This window comes from Abrus precatorius, unplaced genomic scaffold (genome assembly GCF_003935025.1).
Source record: "Abrus precatorius isolate BTA unplaced genomic scaffold, Abrus_2018 Scaffold7, whole genome shotgun sequence".
Taxonomy (NCBI): domain Eukaryota; kingdom Viridiplantae; phylum Streptophyta; class Magnoliopsida; order Fabales; family Fabaceae; genus Abrus; species Abrus precatorius.
The window spans coordinates 27,603,446-27,625,812 of record NW_020874417.1 but is presented as its reverse complement, the minus strand read 5'-3'; the positions used below and the strand labels follow the sequence as shown (position 1 = coordinate 27,625,812).

The following is a 22,367-nucleotide window of genomic DNA, read 5'->3' as shown; positions in this document are numbered from 1 at the left end:
TACTTGACTATCTTATATATCGTAAATAGGTAACAATATACAGTGGCATTTAAATGTTTGAGGTTAGTATAATAATTGTTTCCTTGAGCGTTTAATCATTTCTTCTTCTTCTTTTTGCCATGACATATCATCATCTTTCCCAAAAGCAAAAGCTTGGCCATATTCACTTCACACACAGAAAAAGAAATAAATTTGGGTGCAATTCCAACAAAAGCCCAATTATATCCTTAGTGTTATGATCTCACAATTAGTTCACATAGCAGAAGCAATCCACAGGGGCATGTTGTAAACACCACATCGGAGCAGCATGTTTCACGTTTAGAGACCACCATATCAGAACCTACTTTACATATTATTCTGTCACTATTTCTGTTTCTTTCAGAGTTATTTTCTTTGCTAAAGTACTTACTATGCCTATGCCAAGTCTAAGCTCTCACGCATTCGAGCCTATATATAATTAAGTTGAGCACCACCAACAGCTCAAGGCAAAGCAGTATTGATCATTTGCTTTCAAACACAAACCTAAGAGGATACTATTCTCACATTGCAATCACCATGGCATTGTCCAATGCACCTTCAAATGCCTCTTTGCCTCAACAGAAAGCTCACCTGCCGAACCCATTTGATCTTAATGACTCTCAGATCCTTGACAAAGTTTATCTTACCCACCTCAGTGATGATGAAATTTGCGACACCAAGATCCTTTTCGATCTTGTGTCCAACATTGTCCTTCCGGTAATTCACATCCATTCATTCTCCCCCCATGTCAATTATTTATATTTTCTACCTTGTCTAACAATTATCAATATCACATTTAGTTCTTTATGCCATTATATTCGTCCTCGATTAATAAAATAATATGATTAATTATTATCGAAATATCTTAATTTGATGTCCCTTGTAGTTTTTCAAAGAGCAAAATAAGTATTTACTGTTCATTAATTAATTACTTTATGAAGTTATCTAAACATGCAATATAAAAAGGCTACGTATCTAACAGAAGAAGATAACTTTTTGTTTTCCAGAGTCAATCCCAGATTCCCGTAATCAGTTACAAACCAGAATTCACTACATTGAAACTGATTTCTTGTCAGGTAAATTTTTCATGTACATGTTATGGGAAAATCTATTAGTTCAGATTGGTAAATGAAAGTTTTAAAAATTTATGCGTAACTAACTAATAAATGCGGTGGCACAGATGATATCCACACCTAGTGCTGCGCATTGCGTCCACCAAACAACACTCTGGATTCTTCAACACCTCAGATGCTACTCATGGGATGCAAAAGCACTAATAACCATAGCTGCCTTTTCTTTGGAGTATGGGAACTTTATTCACCTTTATCGGTTTACAACAACGGATGTACTTGGAAACTCATTGAAACAGCTGAATCAAGTTCAAACCAGAAAAATATCTGCTGATCTTACCGAATTGGTCACATACATAGTGCAAGTGTTTCAGCACATTAAAGAGTGGGCAACGTGGTCTGCTGAAGGTTATGATCCAGAGGATGTGCCTGCATTGACAGAAGCTTTCCAAGAGATCCCTGTTGTTGTATACTGGACGATTGCTGCCATTGTTGCTTCTACCGGCAACCTCGTTGGTGTATCGTAAGTTTTTTTACTCTGTTTTTCTCATTATTTCATATACAGTGTAATCCACATCTTGAGTGAAATTGTTTATTGAACAAATTTCCAAAAGAATGTCACTAAGTTTGAATTATGTGGTATGAAATGGCATTGAAATGCTTTTTAACATCCCTTTTTTTTAAGGTATAGTTTATCATAGTGAAATTGTGAAGTTTATAAATAATTTAAGAGTAAGAAAGTGTATTGTTAGTATTTTTTTTTAAAATGTAACCATCCCATGTATAACTGAAATTGTGGCCTTTTCCTTCAGGACATATAAATTGTCAGAGTACAAAGACAGGCTTTTTGCTGTTGTAAAGAATTTCACAAGGCATCTAGCATATTGCAAAGAGCAAATAGGTAAAGAAATTAATTGCTTCATGTTCCTTCAATGGTTTGGACTTCGGAGTTAGGAACCGAATTAAGGCTATAGTAAGAGCTTATCTTCGTTTGTTGCAGGCTATGTAGACGATTACTGGAACCGCAGGAAAATCTTTGATAAACCTAAAGATATTGTGGACTGTTTGAAGGCTCTGATCTACCGAAATGGAACTCAGAATGCCCTGATATTTGAAGGGAGCTTCCTAATTAAATTGGTTAGTTTTGCTGCGTGCATTAAGTAACTATTGTTGTCCCGTATTGAATATGTTGAAACTAAAGTGTGTTTAATCATGATTATGGATGCTTTTGAAATTTATGTTCCAAATTGAAACAGGGTATTGAAGTGTTGAGGCAGAAACACGTGTTACTGTTCATTTCGGGCCTGGACAGCGTGGGAGATGAGATATTGCTTTTGAATTCAATCTATGACAGGTTGCAAGAAAATCCAAAAGAAGCAAAAGGTTTCAGGAAAGAAGATTTCAAGATTTTGTGGGTCCCCATTGTGGCCGGGTGGGACGATGTCCGAAAGGAACAATTCAAGACTTTGAAAAGGGGCATCAAGTTTTACGTTGTGGAGTATTTCCTTGACTTACCGGGCCACAAGATAATAACAGATCCAGAAAGATTGAATTACGTTGGCAAGCCCATTATCCCACTGTTCAGCCCCCAAGGTACCATATTGAATGAAAACGCCATGGACGTTATCTTTCAGTGGGGTATAGACGCTTTCCCTTTCAGGAAAAGTGATGGTATTGAGCTTAATCTAAAATGGAAGTGGCTTTGGGATTTACTCAAAAAAGCAACTCCTGGACTACAGGTCAGTTCACATCATCTAATTCATTTGTCAATATCAAATTACTATGATCCATCACTATATATCAATTATTTGCAAACAAAGCAAGCTATATCATGTATAATTGTAGAACACTAAATGTAATTTCTATGCATAAGAAATAAGTCTACACTAACATCTTGATAAAATCCGATTTACCCTACCCTAAATGAAATGTTCTTACATTGTTTATTTTAACCATGTGAATCAGGTGAGAGAGGACAGGTACATCTTTATCTATGGAGGTGCTAATACTAAGTGGATCCAAGATTTCACACTCGAAATGGAAAAAATAAAAAGGAACGAGACTATAAAGCGTGCAGATGTGATAATAGATCATTATCAGTTGGGGAAGGATGAATCGAACCGTGTTCCTAGTTTCTGGATTGGCGTAGAGAGGAAGAAACAGAACAAGAGGCATCAAGAAACAGTGGACTGTGAGATTCAAGAAATTGTGAAGAGCTTGTTTTGCCTCAAAAGGGACCCACAAGGGTGGGTTATTCTCAGCAAAGGGTTTAACATTAAGCTTCTTGGTCATGGCGAGCCTGTTTATCAGACTGTGGCAGAGTTTCAAAATTGGAAAGACAAAGTGTTGGAGAAAGAGGGATTTGACATAGCCTTCAAAGAATACTATGAGGCTAAGGTGAAAGAGATATCTGCTCGTCAACCATGTGAAATTATCAATGTTGATAACTATACTTCAAATGTCATAGCTACCATAACGTGCCCAAATCCCACGTGTGGCCGTGTGATGGAGGTCACATCTGTTAATTACAAGTGCTGCCATCGTGATGCTCCAAACGGTTTCAGTGTCTGATTCAAGTTGAGGAACAAGTACCTGCCCCAGTTTGCTCATGTTCATCTTCGTAGTTCTGCTGAGTTTTTGTTTGTTTGCTATATATATATATATATGTCTGGCCAATCAAATGCATCGTGTGATGCTTTTGAATGGGTAGAAATAGAATAATGGTTTCAACCTGTCTCTGTTACATCCAAGTTCTTCGTAGAATAAAATTATGTATGTATGTGAAATAGTAAACAACTCTACCTCTATTTTGCTCGTCACTTTTTCAGCATTCACTTCACCTTTCTATTTGGTAGTGGATTAGATCCAATTATTGAACTAGTTTTTTTTTTAACCTTTATGACATGTTCTTAGATATAGGTAAATGAATGTTGGGTTTACATTGTTTTTTGTTTATGAATAATGCGCACTAATATGTTCCATTTATCGGCGAAAGGCATACAAAAAAAGGATTATTCGATTGGTAACATGACAAGATTTAAACACAAAAAAGCTTATAAGACGTTGGGCAAGCAAAGCTTGTGCGATTAATTATTCAATCTGGATTGAAGACTTGCCAACTAAGAAGCCTGTTGATTTAAGTGAAAGGGCCTTCACATCTTTTATACATGTTCTAGTTTTAAATATTTTTCACGTTTTTTTAATTAAAAAATACATCTTCAAATAAAAATTCCTGATTAAATTATTTTAATACGTCTTATTATATTTAATAGCTTAAAATTAATTTTATTTAACTTTAAAATAAATGAACTTTTAAATTTAGTTTTTTAAGTTTTTCTAAGATTAGCTTTTGTTTTTTCAAGAAAAGAAAAAATGCCGTTAGGGTTGTCGCCCTAGTTTCCAAAGTCAAATCGTGCTTGAGCGACGTTGGATCTGACAACCGCTCCCTGAAAAGGAAGATTTCCTATTAACAATCTTGGTTCGAGAAGTCTAGACAAATGGAACGTACTGAAAGTGAAAAAAATTCAAAAAGGAAATGAATTTGATAAATCGCAACACTAAGAAGGTGAAAATAACAGTGGATGCTTTGTCTAAATCAATAGAAGGAAGCATGCAAGAATATTTAATGCTTAAAGTGTCCTCATATTTTCTAAGAGATAGCGTTATGTATGACTAAACCCAAGTGTCCTCACTTTAATACTATATTATTCCTACAGTTATAACCACATTTCCACTCCAATAAAAAGAACACTTGTACCACAATCAAACAAAATCCTCCGATGGCACTACGGTCAACCCTCGGTGCAAACATTGGGGACAAATTTAGAGAAAGGCAAAGCTGGGCCTCAACCCTTCCCTCTTCAATTTTTTTAACACACATAAATAATCAGAATTAAATGACATTTTTAAAATTAAATGATATTTTTATTTTCGTTAAAAGTAAATGTCGTTAAATTATTATCAATTTTTATAATATTAATATAAAAATTACGTATATAAATTTTACATGATTTAAATTTTTATAGACATATAATTTAATAATTATTATTTACTTACACTTTAAGTACTATATCAACTGTTAAAATATTAAAAAATAATAAATTATCCTTCAATATTTAAATTGTGTGAATTTATATAAACTTTATAAAAATTTTAAATTAAATGATTATATTTATGAAACTTACACTTAATAAAAATATTAAATATTATTTTATTAACTTAACGCTTAACTTCTGATCTTGACTTATATATGTATGTGTGTGAATTTTTTTTATTAAAAAAAATGTATTTTTGTAATTCAGAATATAATAATATATGTAAAGTTTAAGAAAGTCTAATACTTTAAAATAGTAGTTCGTGTTAGACATGCAATTATGTTAGATATTACATGAACACTTAGAATATTTTTAACTACATGCATTTTATTATTTTTACATCTATTCTTAAACTCTTATGTCAATACAAATTAAAATACCATAATAATTAGATAAAGTGGTAGCCTTTTATTATGCCTATAATAACTCGTGTTTAATTTAAAATTGTTTTTTTTTTTTTGCTTACAATTTAAAATTAATTTTATATATTATAATTATATTGTGTCCTATAATTTTATAAATTTATCATATTTCTGTACTCGTGTCCTATAACAATGTCCCATATTGTATCTATATTTTCTAGATCAAAATTTGTTTACTTTTAAACCCTTTTGTCAAACATATTTCTGAAACCGTCCTTGTAAACATCAATAATGATCATCATCAACATGAGAAAATAAATTTACAATAAGTATTTTCTAGAGAAATTAGCCAAGGATCGATGCAGAAATCATCAAACTAATGATTAATAGATTTTCGTTACCTTGATGGTGGTCCCTATATTTACTTTACAAATGTTTCTTTGTGGTAAGATGCTAGTTGATTTATCACTTTTCCTGAAAAGAATAATAATGATGGTAATGATCCTTCGAGTAAACATCTGTTTGCTTTTTTGGGTAAAATTTCAATCATACAAGTGGTGAATAAACTTACGATTTATCATAACTAATATCTTTCTTTCCCGTATGTTTGCTTAATTTAACCTTTTTACAAGTTTTTATTTTAAGATTACAGTTTATATAACACTCAAATTTTTAATTAAAATTTTTCATCTTCATAATCCCCAACCCTTCATGATTCGATCACGAAGAAGCACATTGAAGCACTTTCTCCTCTGTAATCCTTTAATCGAAGATTTAAACGGCAGCAGTTTCAAACTACTTCCTTTTAATTTTTCATACAAGAGTAACATGTACACACAATTGCATACAAACATTTTTATAATTAGAAAAGAGTGCAAACAAACTTGAAGAGCACTGAAAAATATAATATAAAAGAGAAACATACTTGTTATATAAATTTCGAATGATTGCTGGACACATAAAGAGAAAGTTCTTAAAAAAGAAAAATGAACGAAGCTTCATAATAACGAGTTAATTTATCTTTTAACCTTTCTCCTACTCTTTTCTTTTCAACCCATAAAATTTATCCAACAATTCCAATTACAAAACTCTTGCTTTATACTTTGAGACGACAGAGAATCAATACATTTATATACTGCTCAAGCAAACCCAAGCTCTACAAAAATTGCCAAAGTAGTTAACGGGTGGAGCTAATACGTGTTTTTGTGTATTTTTATTATAAACTAGAATATACCTATTATACTTCTCACTAAAAATTTATTTAAATAACCCATGTCATTTTAATTTTGTGTATTTTTTATTATAAATATAAGACTTAATTGTATTTTTAGTTTAAATATTTTAATTTATGGATAATTTTGATCTCTTTATATTTACGTACCCTTTTTTTTTTTTTTTTTTACTTTCTCAACTATTCCAATTCATTATTTTAATATTTTATTCAATAATTAACATGTAATTAATGTGTGACACATTATTCATTTTTATAAATATTAAAAATAATTGATAAAATACAAAAAAATCCTTTTTTATTTTTATTTTATTATTTTATACAATAAATTTTTATAAATTTATATAATTCAATAATATATTATATATTGGTTGTATGTTTATTAATTACTAGATTAAATTTTAGAATAAATAAATTGATTTTAATATTTAAAAAATTATAAAAATTAAATGTATATAATTAATGTTAAAAAAATTAAAATTCTCATTAGCCAAAGTATAAATATTAAAAATACATCTAAGTTTATTCAAGTAAAACTTTAATTAAAAAAATCATTTAAAATATCTATAATATTACTGTTAAATTTTATCTTTTTGTTATTATCTTGATTAGTGAATTTATTGACATTTTCATTTTGATTAAGTGTACTAATAAGTAAGTCGATTGATGTTTTCATTTGCTTATTCACAATTTTTGTTAGGAATAGATTATTATAATTTATTAAATTTACCTTTTTTTTGCTAAATATTACGTTAAGATTGAATGTAATTAATTATTATATGACAGTAAATATAGAAGTAAAACTAAAAATATATATAATTAAATTAAAATGATATTTAAATAAAAATATGTCATTTTAAAAAATAAAAAAACTTAAATTACTCTTAAATATAATCTCTCAAACTTAATAATTAAGAATAATTAAGTGTATACCACTTTATATCATATTAAGTTTAAAGTACGATAGAACAAAAAAATAGAAAGAAATAATTTTTAGATGTGTTAAATGTTGAAATAAGTTTAGCGAATTTGTGGCTGATAAATTTTAAAATGCGAATTGTATTAAAATACTAAAACTTGATTTATCCTCTTCACTGAAACTGAAATTATCAAGTAGAAACAGTTTTTATTTTATATCATATTAAAAATTTAGTTTTTAAAAGTAAATAAAGTTTCTTTTAAATACATTTTAAACATATATTTTAACATTTAAATTTTTACAAATAATAGGAATACTTGTTAGCTTAAATTTTAGAGTTAAAATTTGTTTGCGCATGATGTCAAACTTGAATTTTTATATTATTCAATAAATTTTCTTAAAACGTAAGATTAATTAATTTAATTATTAAATTATTTTTATGATTATATATATAGATATTAAGATTTACATATTTTAAATATTTGTAAATATATTATTTAAATTTTAATATTTATTTATAATTTAAAATATTATATTTTAAAATAAAGTAATTTAATGAAATATTAATTAATTTTTTATTTGAAATTTTATAAGTTAATTATGTGAAAAATTTTTAAATTAGTATTGAATTGATTAATTTAATATTTTCAAAAAATTATTAATTAGTGTAAGAAGCTAAAATTACACTGATCAATTGATATTGACTTTTAATTCCATACTGACTTTTAAATATTACTTTTTTCTTTCTCACACAGAACAGTTTTCTTACTGCCACAGTTATATTTAATTATATTAAAATAAAATTACAAAATTAATATTGAGAAGAGTATAAAAATCAATCAATCTTTTACTAAAATAAAAATATACATTAATATAATATTTATTGAATTTTTTACTTTAATATAGATTTATCTTTATAAGTATGTAAAAAATAATAATAAAATAAAATTAATTTAATTTAATTTTAAATATATCAAAAATAAAATGAAATATTGTAAGTTGAAAAATATTAGATACTTTAATTTAATAAGAAATTTATTTATTTTAATAATAGTAATTAGTGAATAAAAATATGATAAAAAATGTTTAATTAAAATTTACAATTATAAAATTTTGTAATTTTCCATTAATGTGAATTTATTGCATATTATATATATATATATATATATATATATAATATTGTAATTGCTATAATATAAATGAAAACAGGGCAAGAGATACACAAATAAGTTTATAAACTAGATTTCAATAGTTTAATTTTTTTGGGTCCTTCAAAAATATATTCTATACATTTATTTATTTATTTTTAAATATTTATGATATTAAATATTTTTGTTCTTGACAATATTTTGAAACGGTTGGATGTTTTGCTTTTCGGATACTCTTCTAGACTTCTTAGTAGAAAATTAAATGTTTACACTTAGAAAGGGAAAAAGAAAATCAGTATTGCTAAATTATACAAATTATTAGTATCTCTCCTTGCGTTAATGTACAAAAATTTGAAATATGGGTATATTTTTATTATATATATAATAACATATTCTTCCCGATATTTATTTGTTTTCAAATATATCTCGAAGCATCATAAGACTCTTATAAAGAAAATATTTAAAAATGAAATAGGTTTTGCCATAGTTTTTATTTTCCTTTTACTACATACAAGAACGTAATTCTAAAAAATTCTCCAAATAATTTCTAAAAATTATCCTCTATCTCTATATTTCATTAACATTGAGTACCATAAATTCTCCAGATGTGTCTATTTTCTTATATGAAACCTTTTTCCTTTTACAAAATACGGTAACTAAATTAGAATATCAATTATGAACCACTGAAAAAAAAAGGAAAAGATTGAATACCATGTCAGACGTCCAATGGTCCAATGATAATACTGTTGCTCAAGTATCCCCTAGAAGTTACACAAAAGTGAATATATAAAGATATTCCTCTTTAGTTTAATTTAAAATTATCATAATCTTAAATTAAACTAGAAGAAAATATTATCTTAACTTACTTCGAAAACAGTATTATTTTAGAGGAGCCTTTCCATTTTTTACTGATCCTTTGTCTATTTCAAGATCCATTCGTCTAAATTGACTAAATTTTTTACCATAGTTTGCGATTGTTTTTATTTCTTATGAAGTATACGTCTTCAGTTTTTGGCCGTGAGAGTGGTCCTCATTGGATGTTCTTTTGCACCTAATATTGATTTGAATTCTCAATTTGCAAATCGATTAAAAAAACCATTTATCATAAAGAGAAGAATTACAAATAATTATACTCGTACATGCACTATTATCAAATAATCGTCATATTTAAATCATAAATTACATAATATGATAAAGTATGGTAATACTAATAAAATTTTCTAGTTATATATAAAGACTTGACAATATAATCGATTAAGGTTTCTTTACATACCGATATCATGTTTTGTTCTTTTTCTTTTCGCAGTGGCTTGCGACTACTTCCTCAAAAGCAGAAGTTCGATGCTATTCAAATCCACACACCCCCAGAAAAAGAATAGCTTCTAGTAGAAAAAATGAAACAAACAAAAAGCTGGGTTTGGTAAAATAATTAAACTCAAATGCCAATTATACCCCCTGATATACTAATCTCACATTCCTAGGGAATCCTAATCACTCAAGGGTATAGTGCGAAAACCTCATCATTGCAACATGTTTCTCGCTCAGAGACCGCTTCACATCACAAGCTTGTTACTTTATATTATTTTTATCCCCTACTTAACTCTTTATCTATTTGGGATCTCTAAATAGTACACAACAGTTATCATGCCAAGTACAAATTATGGTGTACTAAAGCCTATAAATATGGGGAGTATCTACTGCACAAGGCAAGGCCCCATTTGATAAGAACCTTAGAACATACAAAATCACATATTGAATCATCATGTCACTGTCCATTGCAGCTTCAACTGCCACTGAGCCACCGCAGAAAGCTCAGCTTCCCAACCCATTTGAACTTGATGACTATCAAATCCTTCACAAAGTTTATCTCACCCACGTCAACGATGATGAAACCTGCGATAAGGATATCCTTTTCAACCTTGTGTCCACTATCATGGGCACAGCTCAAATTTCTGGTTCTGCTGCTGTAGTTACGGTGATTCGCTTTTCATTCTTCCTTAGACAATTATTTATACCCTTTTGTTTATATATAGATAATACAAAATTTCCACTTACAGGGTCAGTCACAGATTTCTGCAACAAGTTTCAAACCAGACTACCCTTCACTGAAGCGGATTTCTTGTCAGGTTATATATGTGTACATGTTACATAAATTAAGCAAAATAATGTGTTGCTAATGATGAATTGATTTTGGTAACAGATGATAACCACACGTGGAAGTGTACAATGTGCCCACCAGACAACAATTTGGATTCTTCAGAACCTGAGATGCCACTCATGGGATGCGAAAGCGCTAATAACTCTAGCTGCTTTCTCTTTGGAATATGGAGAATTTTGGCGGCTTTATCGGATTCCAACATCAGATCAACTAGGAAGCTCATTGAAGCAGCTGAACCAAGTTCAAAACAGAAAGGTTCCTGCTGAAATTACGGATCTGGTGACATCCTTAATTGAAGCGTTTCGTCTCATCAAAGAATGGGCAACATGGTCTGCAATAGGGTATGAAACAGAGGAAGTTCATTCCTTGTCAGATGCAATGCAAGAGATCCCTCTTGTTGTGTATTGGACTGTTGCTACCATCGTTGCGTGTATTGGCAACCTCGTTGGTATTTCGTAAGTCCTGCTCTTTCCAACTTGCTTCATCCTATATACTAACTTATCATGTTACGTTATGTTATCTTATGCTTATTTTTTACATCATTTTTTTATATAATTTATCTTTTCTTTTTTTTTGTCACGTTATTTCTCTCTTTCATTTTTATCTATCTCCTGATTATAAGAAAAGTCATAAAAACTGAAAAGGTGAAGGATTTCTCCAAGTTAAATGGATAATTTAATATCTAAAGCAAACATCTAAAAGAAAATTTTCGCGGCACTATAAAAAAATCTATGCACACGAAAAACAATATTAAAAACTCTTTCCATAATAAAAATCGATCTATTTATACAAATAGTAAATATCTACACTTATAATATTATGATATATTTCAATTTTAAATGCCAACAAATAACTATATAATTACTTTTAGATAATTATGTTAGTATACTTTGATTTTTATATTAACATAATTATTTATTAGTAAGTATATATTTATCTGATGATATAAAAAGTTGATGTATATTATTGGTGTATCCTACATTTGTATTATTTACGTAAATTTATAAAGTCTGTACTATAATTTTTTTCTTGTTAAATCAAAATTATATAAACAAGAGCAAGTCTAATGCGTTAATATTTTTTTTCCTTAGTATATGGAATTTTTTTATTTAGTTCTGTGGTGAAATAAAAGGAAATGATGTGCACCTGTAACGAAATAACTCTGCATTTAAAAAAAAACAGAATGCAAATGTGAAATGACATAGATGTAATTGGTTTTCTATTTTATTTTTTGGTTTCAGGGACCATAAATTATCAGATTTTCAAAACAGGCTTTCTAACATTGTGATGAAGTTGAAGTCGCATCTGGAAATGTGCAGAGTGCAAATAGGTTGGTTAATATTAGTAGTGCTGTGTGTTGCTTCAATTAATCTTTTGGAGCCTGAACTCGAATGCTAACAAGATATTGTCTCAATTTGTTAAAAGGGAGGATAGACGATTATCGAAGGCGAATGAAAGCCTCTAAAAATATTAAAGACGTTGTGGATCTTTTGAAGATTCTGATCTATGGTAATGGATCTGAGATACCCCTATTCTATGAAGGCGGCATGCAAATTAAAATGGTTAGTCGCGCGTTAACTTGTTTTCTGTCTTATCTTTTAATCATTAATATAACTTTTCTCTCGTTGCCAGGAACCGTGTTACTGATATTTATCTATATTTTGATATATTATTATTATTATTTCATTGATTAAAAAAATTATTAAATATCATTGTATGTAAAATATTTTATACTTCCAATATATATCAATGAAATAGAATTTTGGTTTAAAATAAATAATCTTGTCCTTTTTTTTGTAATTTATGAAACAGGGTATTGAAGTGTTTAAGCAGAAATATGTGATGTTGTTCTTTTCGGGCCTGGACAGCATTCAAGATGAGATTTTACTTTTAAATTCCATCTATAACAGGTTACAGGAAAACCCAGGCGATGAAATAAAAGGTTTTAGGAAGGGGGATTTCAAGATTTTGTGGATTCCCATTGTGGATGTTTGGAACGCCGTTCTTAAGGAACGGTTCAAGACTTTGAGGGAAGGCATCAAATGGCATGTGTTGGAGTACTTCTGGGAATTACCAGGAATTGGGATAATAAGGGAGAAATTTAAATATTACAACAGTAAGCCTAGTTTGGCTGTGATCAACCCTCAAGGTGAGATAATGAATGAGAATGCAATGGACATTATTTTTCAATGGGGCATCGAAGCATTTCCTTTCAGACAAAGTGACGGTGATGATCTCAGTAAAATATGGACATGGTTTTGGAATTTAATGAAGAGAGTAGATTTCAATATAGAGGTAAGCACAAATAATCAAATATTCGCATCTCCCTATATCTAAGAAACGTATATGAGAATTATTCTTACCCAAACAAACAAATTTGAACTTATATATATAAGAGAATGATTACTATTGTGAAATTAATTTTCATTATTCATGTGTTAATTTGTTATTATTTATGTGTCCAAATAAAAAAATATATTCATACTAAAAAATGTAATTAGTTTTTGTTAAAACTAATTACCAAACTTCTTATTTCAATATTTATTAGTGGATTTTTTTTTGTAATTCTTAAACTACTCAAATAATAATATAAACAAAAGAATATTAATAAAATAATAATTATTAACATTGTCTTGAGCTTTTATTTTGTGAAATAAATAGAAACAAAATAGGTATTAGTAGAATAATATTTATTAATTTTATCTTAAACTTTTACATAAATAAAAATAAAATTATTTTTGGTTCTCTCCGAACATAGGAATGTATTTTCTAATTAATTTGTTAGTGTTCTTAATATGTTTACCATATAAATATCAGGAGATGAGAAGGGACAGTTACATCTTCATCTATGGAGGTAACGACAGTAAGTGGCTACGGGACTTCACGATCGCAATTGGAAAAATAAAAAAGCATGAGAATATAAAGAATTTGGATGTTAGCATAGAGCAGTTTCAGTTAGGGAAGGATAACCCCGACAGGGTTCCTTATTTTTGGATTGGCATAGATGGCAAGAAACAGAACAAAGAGTGCAGGGACAGAGTGGACTGTGAAATTCAAGAAGTTGTGAAGAGCTTGCTATGCCTTAAACAAGATCCACAAGGTTGGGTTCTTCTTAGTAAAGGGTCTAACATAAAGCTTCTGGGTCATGGTGAACCTATGTATCAAACTGCGGCTGATTTTGAGACATGGAAAGACAAAGTGCTTGAGAAAGAAAGCTTTGACGTGGCCTTCAAAGAATACTATGATGTTAAGCTTAAAGACATATCTGTTCGTCACCCATGTGCTTTTGTCAATGTTGATAACACTTCGAGTGTCCTAGCCACCATAACTTGCCCCAATCCCACATGTGGGCGCGTGATGGAGGTGACATCAGTTAATTACAAGTGCTGCCATCGTGATGATCCAAACAGTTGCAGTATTTGATATCTGAGGACCCGCAAGTCTCTTCCGAAGTTTGCAATGCTTAAACATGAAGTTTCACCTCAACTTTTGTTTGTTTAGTTCTTATGCATGGGTAGCCACTTCGTTCGACCTTGATGGGTTGAAACTAAATAATGGCTTCTAGTTGTCTCTCTTTTACTGAGTTTCTTGATTGAATAAAATTAGTTTTATAAGCATGCACTTGATATTTGCTTAAATTTTGATGCAATGTAACATTTGACTGATGTGATTCCCGTTTCCTCTTTTTATTTTGCTGATAGAATGTGACTTATGTACTTTGTTTTGTGTTACCATTCCAAGTTATTAATAGTAAGTACCCAACTTGTAAATACGAGGTGTTGGGCACGCCAGTAATATTAAGATAGCACATTAAAATTTTAGAATATTTAAACAAAATAATTAAAATTTATTCTAGAGTTTTCACTTTCCCACGACTCATTGTGCCTCCATGTTGCAAATCTTCTTGAACTCCCATCGCACCCGCTGTTCCAACCTTGAACCATGTTTACCATCGACCAAACACAAACCATGTTTGCTATTCTTTCCACCGTTAATAAACATCTTATCACATGATGATACTTTCCCACGATACTCCTCATAAATTGACAAAATAAGTTTGTCTAATTTGGTTAATTTGAGCTCTCCTGATCAAATATAATGTTTAAATTTTAATTTTGAATAGTTGATGTTTTTTTGTCTCTACCTCTTGATAACTACATTCTCACATTCTTGTATGCTAGATTATAGTTGATTTAAATTTAATGATGATTGATCATTCATAGATACAAGTATAACATGAATAGATGAAATTATTTTATTACTCTTAATTAAAGAAAATATTTTGTTAACTTAAAAAAAGAAAAAACATTCATTGCTAGAGCATTTTTTACCGTGTTAAGAGAATGTTCTACAGGGTACAATTTTATTTTGTTTTCAAGTAAGAGGCATGTAATTTTAAAAAAATGCTAATTAAGGTTAGCCATTGGGAAATTGAGTAGATGGAGAAGAATATTAGCCAAACAAATATAAGAAAGTTTGCGCAAGTGAATTTGAATTTGAGCCTTCAATATTTGATTATTTTCTTTTATTTTAAATTAGTTATAATATTAAACTTACAGTAACAAGATAAAAATAGAGTGTTGACAATCAAAACAAAATTACAAATGTTTATCTTATGACTCAGTGGAGATAAATACAAGTTAGTATATATGTGGGTATTGGCAATAAATGGACACACTGAACAGTGGAGAAAATTTAAATGCATGCGACTATCAAAAGGGTGACACTATATGTAGAGCACTTTGACGTGAGAAATGATCATGACCCCAACATCATTGCTCATTTTTTAGGAATGACATAGAAAGCAAGAAACGACAGGGGGACTGTGGGCTGAGATTCAAGGATTTGCTTTGTATTAAACAAGATCTTTAAAGATTTGTTCTTGCCAGCAAAGCGTTTAACATAAAGCATCTGGGCCAAGGCGAACCCATGTATCAACAGTGGCTGTTTTTTTGAGATAGGGAAAGAGAAAGGAACCAAAAAAGAAGGCTTTGGCATATCGTCAAAGAATACTATGACATAACATAGTAAGCTTGAAGATATATCTGCTCGTCAATCGCCTGCGCACATCAATGTGGGTCTCCGTTAATTACAACAGTTGCCACTCTGATGGTCATGCTCCAAACAATTGCAAATTTATTTGTAGTGCGGAGGAGAAGCATATGTGATCTGCCTATGTTTGCTTTTAATAATTTTTAAATCTGTGTGTGTATGTATGTATATATTCACTTGGTAGTGCCACACCTTTAAAAGTCGGAATGAATGTATATTAAACTATTAATCTTACGATTAATTAAGGATCTCATGGGAAATTAAAGGCATTCATATACAATCTATTTTAACAAAATCCTGTGGTCAACTAATAAATGCACATTTAAAAGGAATCGTTGTGCTCTGTTGACACGAAGATGGTATTTCAGCCATCATGGTTTTAGCGCTTTTATTACTGGTATGCAATGTACAACTAATAAACGTTATTTGCTAAATTGTATAGTATTGGCAGAAGATATATAAACTTAAAAGTTCAGAACAAAAAATTCTTAATTGCAAAACGAATGCTCCAATTAGATCAATAGCATTTTTACGTAGATTATGGCCGCTTTGTTCTTTATTACATATTATTTTCGACAAATCTTCCCAACTCACTTTATTCCATGTATCCTAACTAAGTTAAGAGAAAAATAAATTTGGCTGGGTAATTTTGGTCAACTTCTTAATAAGTCTTCAGGCTAGAAAATAATATACGCCCTTTCTATAGTCAATAATATGCCTTTTGTTAAAGCTAGAAAAATCTGATGTGATATCTGCTTTTATAATAATTTATGACCAGAGTAATCTTAATGAATGGGCAAAAAGTCATTCTTTCAAAAAATACTTCTTGAAGTGTTTATCCAAATTTTCTCAGTTAAAATATTTTAGACCAAGTGGATTGTAAGAATTAAATTCTAAATGGTCGTAAAGATTTTGATATTATATTACAAATTACCTCTCCTAAAATTTTACATGAAGTAAAGACATATGAATAATTTTATAATATATATTTCTTATAGATCTATCTCTTTTAAAGTAAATAATTTAATTAAAAAAAATACAGAATTATAATTGTTGATAGTAGAAATAACATACTTGTGATATAGTGTTAATAGTACAAAATTATATATATATATATATATATATATATATATATATCTTAATTTTCAAATAAAATCTGTGCTATCATTCTACTTACAATATTACCAAATATTTAACTACTTTTTTTTGTATACTTTTTTATTTTTACATTTTATTTTTGGATTTGAATACCTAAAAGAATTAGTGGCTGATTTTGTCTTAAAATTATGATAAAATGCATGTACGTGTAAAATAAATAATAATTTTTTAAATCAATAATTATAATTTGTATAAATTTTAAAATATGAACTTTAAAGGAAAAAAATGTTCTAATGTGCATATTTTAGATAAAGTAAATTCACTTATCTTATATGGATAGTGTTTTATGTAAAATCTGAAGTAAAAATAATATATTCAATCCTTTCCCATGGCATATCTGCTTGATATGCCATATACACCTATGTATGCGTCACAACGATTTTTTCAAGTTGTTCTTAGATTTCTGTCTGGAAGCATCTTTGTTGAGCAGTAAAATTGCATAGCACTAATCACCAATAAATAAATAAATGGCGCAGTACTTTTGTTCTTTCCTTGGGCGCGAAACATTTTTCCTTTTGCTATTAAATTTTCTTTTCCATGGTTGGCAAGTGATACATCATCTTTTTCTAAAGTTAGTGAACTTCCAACAAATTGCCAATGATATCCTTAGTGATCTCTCATCTCTCATGAAGCCCATAAGGGGTATGTTGTGAAAATCACATGAGAGCGGCACATTTCACGCCTTGAAAGGCCCCAGCAGAAGTTACTTGGTATATCTTCTCTTTTTTAAACACTTAATTACTTACAAAGTAATTATACCAAGTGTAAACTCTTATCCACTCTTCAGCCTATATATACATACTTGGGAGCACCAACCTCACAAGCCATCCTTTGCTTACAAAGCGAAGCACTTAAAAAATACTAGCTACCCTAAAGCCTAATCACCATGTCACAGTCTAATGCAGCTGATGAAAATGCCACTCCGCAACAGAAAGTTCTGTTGCCCAACCCCTTTGATCTTAAAGATTCTCAGATCCTGGAGAGAGTTTATCTCACCCATCTCCACGATGAAGACAAGTGCGATGTAGATATCCTTTGGAACATTGTGTCCAATGTACTTAAGGTACATATACTAATTCTCCTTAAATTAATTGTTGCTACTAAATTTGTTTCTCTTTCTATATGAGTCTATAACATCACCTTTTCAATGCTACGACATGTTACCTAAGCATGTATTATTTTTATTATCTAGCTATTCCATAAAAATGATAGAAAAAGAAAATATAAGAAACACATGTAACATTGATTAACGTTTTAATTTGTCACCGTGTGAGTCGCAGACAAGGTTCGCTGAAGGCAAAGCTAGTATTACCGGTTTCCAACCAGATTATCGTACAATGAAGCTGATTTCTTGTCAGGTTATTTTATGGCCGGCACAATCATTATTCCTTACTTTATTTGCATAATATTAATTAGATGAAATGTCTCATGTTTTATTTTGCTTCGTACTTCAAGAATTGAAAAGTGAAATTAATTATCATACACGTTAAATAAAAATTGAATTCAAAACAATTTAAACCTTTATAACAGATGATAACCACACCTTGTGGCGAACGTTATGTGCACCAAACAACAATGTGGATTCTTCAGCACCTCAAAACCTATTCATGGGATGCAAAAGCACTGGTAGCACTAGCTGCTTTCGCTTTGGAATATGGGAATCTTTTGCACCTCACTGAAGTTCCACCATCAGATCAACTTGCAAACTCATTGAAACAACTGAACCAAGTTCAAACTAGAAAGATGCCTGTGAACAATTTGGTGGAGTTGGTGATGGAAGCGCTTCAGAACATTCAAGAGTGGGCAACATGGTCTGCTGTTGGTTATAACACATTGGAAGTGCCTTCCTTGTCAGATGCCCTTCATGAGGTTCCTGTTGTTGTTTACTGGATACTTGCCTCCATTATTGCTGCCACTGGCAACCTCGTTGGTGTATCGTAAGTTACCTTCCCAACATGCTAGTTCATACTCTGTACACATCATGTGAAAAGATTCATTGGATTGTAAATATATATCCTACACAATTTAAGTATAAATATATTTAATGATTGTATACTCTATACTTATTTATCTATATACACCTAAAGATATTCCATTGAAATTTGAAATGTATAAAAAAAATATCATTTTCAATCTCCAAAACTGTGATCTTTTAAAAATTGATTCATATTTATATTTAATTTTTTAAATTATTATATGTATTTTTAGTTTCTGATTAAAAACTTGTTATTGATTAAATATAAGATTAAAATGAAATTTATATAAAAATGAAAACTTAAAAATGACATTTTTTAAATGACTTCAAATATATTTAAGTTTGTAATTTAGTGTCTATTTTGTACGTCTCGTAAAATAGTTTTTTCAACATAGTTTTTTTATTGTAACAAAATTTATCTTGATATTAATTTTTTTTTAAGAGAGTGGAGTTTAATATGAATTGTTCCAACTGTAAAACCGGAGAAAATACATATTTATATAGTATTTTTCTAGCTAGCTAATTGTAACTGTGACATTAATTATTACATAACGGCAATTGTTTATTAATTTTGTTTCAGGGAGTATAGCTTATCAGATTTCACGGACAGGCTTTCTTTGGCTGTCTCTAGATTGCAGGAACATCTGAAATATAGCAAGGAGCAAATAGGTTATGCGCTTAGCACAGTGCTTCCTATTTTGTATATAAGGAAGCACGGCTATTTTCAGTTTTGGATTAGCGAAAAGTATGATGAAACTGATCAAATGCTAACAAGCGATTATGTCCATTTGTTACAGATTATGTAGAAGAATACTCGAGGCGCAAGAAGGCATTTTCCAATCCTAAAGATATTGTTGAATTCTTGAAGCTTCTGATCCAACACAAGGGATCGAAGGTCCAAGTATATGATGGCAGCACCAAAAACAATATAGTTAGTACTAAAACATTTAGTCCTCCTAAACTATATTGTCTATTAATTGTTTATCTAATATTCATTAAAGACCAATCCATCCAAAATCTTGAAATCCTCTTTCTTGTAATCTTTTATCTAATATAGTCATCAATTTATTTCTTTCATGACTATGCCAATATATTGTAAAGAAGTTATCTAACCTTTTTATTTAGTTATTGGTGTATTTTTTTTTATTTTTGCTATTATATTGGGGTGTCATTTTATAAAACATAAGGAATGATTTGGTCCTTTTTTTTGTTTTTTTGTTTTATGTTTCAAACAGGATATTGAAGTCTTACGGCAGAAACATGTCTTGTTGTTCATTTCAAGCCTCGACAAGATTGAAGATGAGATTTTACTTTTGAATTCTCTCCATGAAAGATTGCAAGAAAATCCAAAAGAAATAATAAAAGATTACAAGAAAGAGGATTTCAAGATTTTGTGGATCCCCATTGTGACTGTGTGGGACGACAACCAGGTACACAAATTCCATACTTTGAAGGATACCATCAAATGGTACGCAGTGGAGTACTTCTATGAGTTACCAGGCACTGGGCTAATAAAAGAGAAATTTAATTACTGGGGTAATCCTATTATCCCAGTTCTCACCCCTCTTGGTGACGTAATGAATGAAGATGCAATGGACTTGATTTTTCAATGGGGGATCGACGCTTTCCCCTTTAGGAAAATTGATGGTATTGATCTTACTCTAAAATGGAAGTGGTTCTGGGATGTAACAAAGAAAGTAAATCTTGGAGTACAGGTAAGCTCAGTACTAGTTAATTTTCTAATCAATTTTTTTACTGCATAATATATACACTAAAAAAATTGTTATTAAGATAGCTTACTTTTAACAAAAACTTAATTGTCAGAATATAGTTATTTTACTTATATAAAGTATTACATATTTTATATATTATGATATTGTTTATCAATATAAGAATATCATAATTATTAATATAGGCTCACAATATTCATATTACAGATTATTTTTAATTAGATATAAGTTATATTCATGACATTTTTTTATATTGATGAGTTTATCTACGTATATATACGTATGTTTTCCATGTGAGTTAGGTAAAAGGGGACAGGTACATTTTCATATACGGAGGTTCTGACAAAAAGTGGATCCAAGACTTCACACTGGCAGTGGAGAAAACCAAAAGGCATGCAACTATCTCGAGGGCAGATGCTATAATAGACCACTATCAATTGGGAAGGAATGACCCCAAGGTTGTTCCTCGTTTCTGGATTGAAATAGAAAGCAAGAAACTGAAGAAGCACAAGGATGCCTTGGACTGTGAGATTCAAGAAATTGTGAAGAGCTTGCTATGCCTTAAACAAGATCCACAAGGATGGGCTATTCTCACCAAAGGCTCCAACGTGAAGCTTCTAGGTCATGGTGAGCCTATGTATCAAACTTTGGCAGAGTTTGAGATATGGAAAGACAAAGTGCTTCAAAAGGAAGGCTTTGACATAGCCTTCAAAGAATACTATGAGGCTAAGCTTAAGGAAATATATGATCGTCAACCCTGTGCATATATGAATGTTGATAACAACACTGCAAATGTCGTAGCAACCATAACATGCCCAAATCCCACGTGTGGGCGTGTGATGGAAGTGACATCTGTTAGTTACAAGTGCTGCCACCGTGATGCTCCAAACACCGGCAATATATGAATATGAGGGAAGAGAGGTTCCTCCATGATGAGTTTGCTTTCGCAAAACTTTTGTTATTTGGATTCCAATCATTGTCTACCTTTACTTTATGTGCATTTCTTTATGTCAAGATGAAAGCCTTGTGCCATGTCGCCACTTGATTTGCCCCTTATAAATGAATGGGCAGAAAATAAATAATGGCCTCACTTCATCTGTATGTTAATTATATAAAATTGAATAAACTTAGCTTTGCATATGCTGGAGTTGCGTAATTCTTTTTTGTTGTTCTCTCTCGTAGTTTTGCATGCTTCATATGATTTTCTTGTAAGAGAAAAAAGAAAGAAAAATTTTAATATGCTTTTAGTTACCGTACTTTTGTGAAAAATCACTCTTAGTTTTAGTTTTTCAAAAAACAATTTTTTTACTTTTATTTTTTCACGATTTTTTATTTTTAATTCCTATTGTTATTTGATCTACTCAAATATTGCTAAATATAAATTTTCAGTTGAACTATATCAATAGATTAAAAATAATAATTTGTAAAAAAATAAAAAATAAAAAATTAAAT

General features: G+C 30.0%; 3 protein-coding genes across 3 annotated transcripts; all 3 read left to right on the top strand.

Moving 5' to 3' along the window:
- The first annotated feature begins 509 nt into the window (after positions 1-509).
- On the top strand, positions 510-3,679 carry LOC113872384 (protein SIEVE ELEMENT OCCLUSION B-like). Its single transcript, XM_027509902.1, has 7 exons — positions 510-735; positions 1,026-1,094; positions 1,199-1,611; positions 1,901-1,989; positions 2,089-2,225; positions 2,345-2,827; positions 3,054-3,679. The coding sequence occupies exons 1-7, from the start codon at positions 556-558 to the stop codon at positions 3,657-3,659; spliced, it is 1,977 nt and encodes a 658-aa protein (XP_027365703.1). The 5' UTR covers positions 510-555; the 3' UTR covers positions 3,660-3,679.
- Positions 3,680-10,595: 6,916 nt separating this feature from the next.
- LOC113872989 (protein SIEVE ELEMENT OCCLUSION B-like) lies at positions 10,596-14,423 on the top strand. The gene is made up of 7 exons (XM_027510915.1): positions 10,596-10,817; positions 10,906-10,968; positions 11,043-11,455; positions 12,242-12,330; positions 12,426-12,562; positions 12,813-13,295; positions 13,818-14,423. The coding sequence occupies exons 1-7, from the start codon at positions 10,605-10,607 to the stop codon at positions 14,421-14,423; spliced, it is 2,004 nt and encodes a 667-aa protein (XP_027366716.1). The 5' UTR covers positions 10,596-10,604.
- Positions 14,424-18,096: 3,673 nt separating this feature from the next.
- On the top strand, positions 18,097-21,820 carry LOC113872439 (protein SIEVE ELEMENT OCCLUSION B-like). Its single transcript, XM_027509986.1, has 7 exons — positions 18,097-18,273; positions 18,491-18,568; positions 18,741-19,147; positions 19,766-19,854; positions 19,983-20,116; positions 20,421-20,900; positions 21,218-21,820. Exons 1-7 carry the CDS (start codon positions 18,097-18,099, stop codon positions 21,818-21,820), a joined length of 1,968 nt encoding a protein of 655 aa, XP_027365787.1.
- Positions 21,821-22,367: the final 547 nt, after the last annotated feature.

Coding starts and splice junctions, on each gene's coding strand:
- LOC113872439 (XM_027509986.1), top strand. CDS start 18,097: ATGTCACAGTCTAATGCAGCTGATGAAAATGCCACTCCGCAACAGAAA. Junction 18,274..18,490: donor TTGTGTCCAATGTACTTAAG/GTACATATACTA, acceptor TGTGAGTCGCAG/ACAAGGTTCGCTGAAGGCAA. Junction 19,148..19,765: donor GGCAACCTCGTTGGTGTATC/GTAAGTTACCTT, acceptor ATTTTGTTTCAG/GGAGTATAGCTTATCAGATT.
- LOC113872384 (XM_027509902.1), top strand. CDS start 556: ATGGCATTGTCCAATGCACCTTCAAATGCCTCTTTGCCTCAACAGAAA. Junction 1,612..1,900: donor GGCAACCTCGTTGGTGTATC/GTAAGTTTTTTT, acceptor CTTTTCCTTCAG/GACATATAAATTGTCAGAGT. Junction 2,226..2,344: donor GGAGCTTCCTAATTAAATTG/GTTAGTTTTGCT, acceptor AAATTGAAACAG/GGTATTGAAGTGTTGAGGCA.
- LOC113872989 (XM_027510915.1), top strand. CDS start 10,605: ATGTCACTGTCCATTGCAGCTTCAACTGCCACTGAGCCACCGCAGAAA. Junction 12,563..12,812: donor GCGGCATGCAAATTAAAATG/GTTAGTCGCGCG, acceptor TTTATGAAACAG/GGTATTGAAGTGTTTAAGCA. Junction 13,296..13,817: donor GAGTAGATTTCAATATAGAG/GTAAGCACAAAT, acceptor TATAAATATCAG/GAGATGAGAAGGGACAGTTA.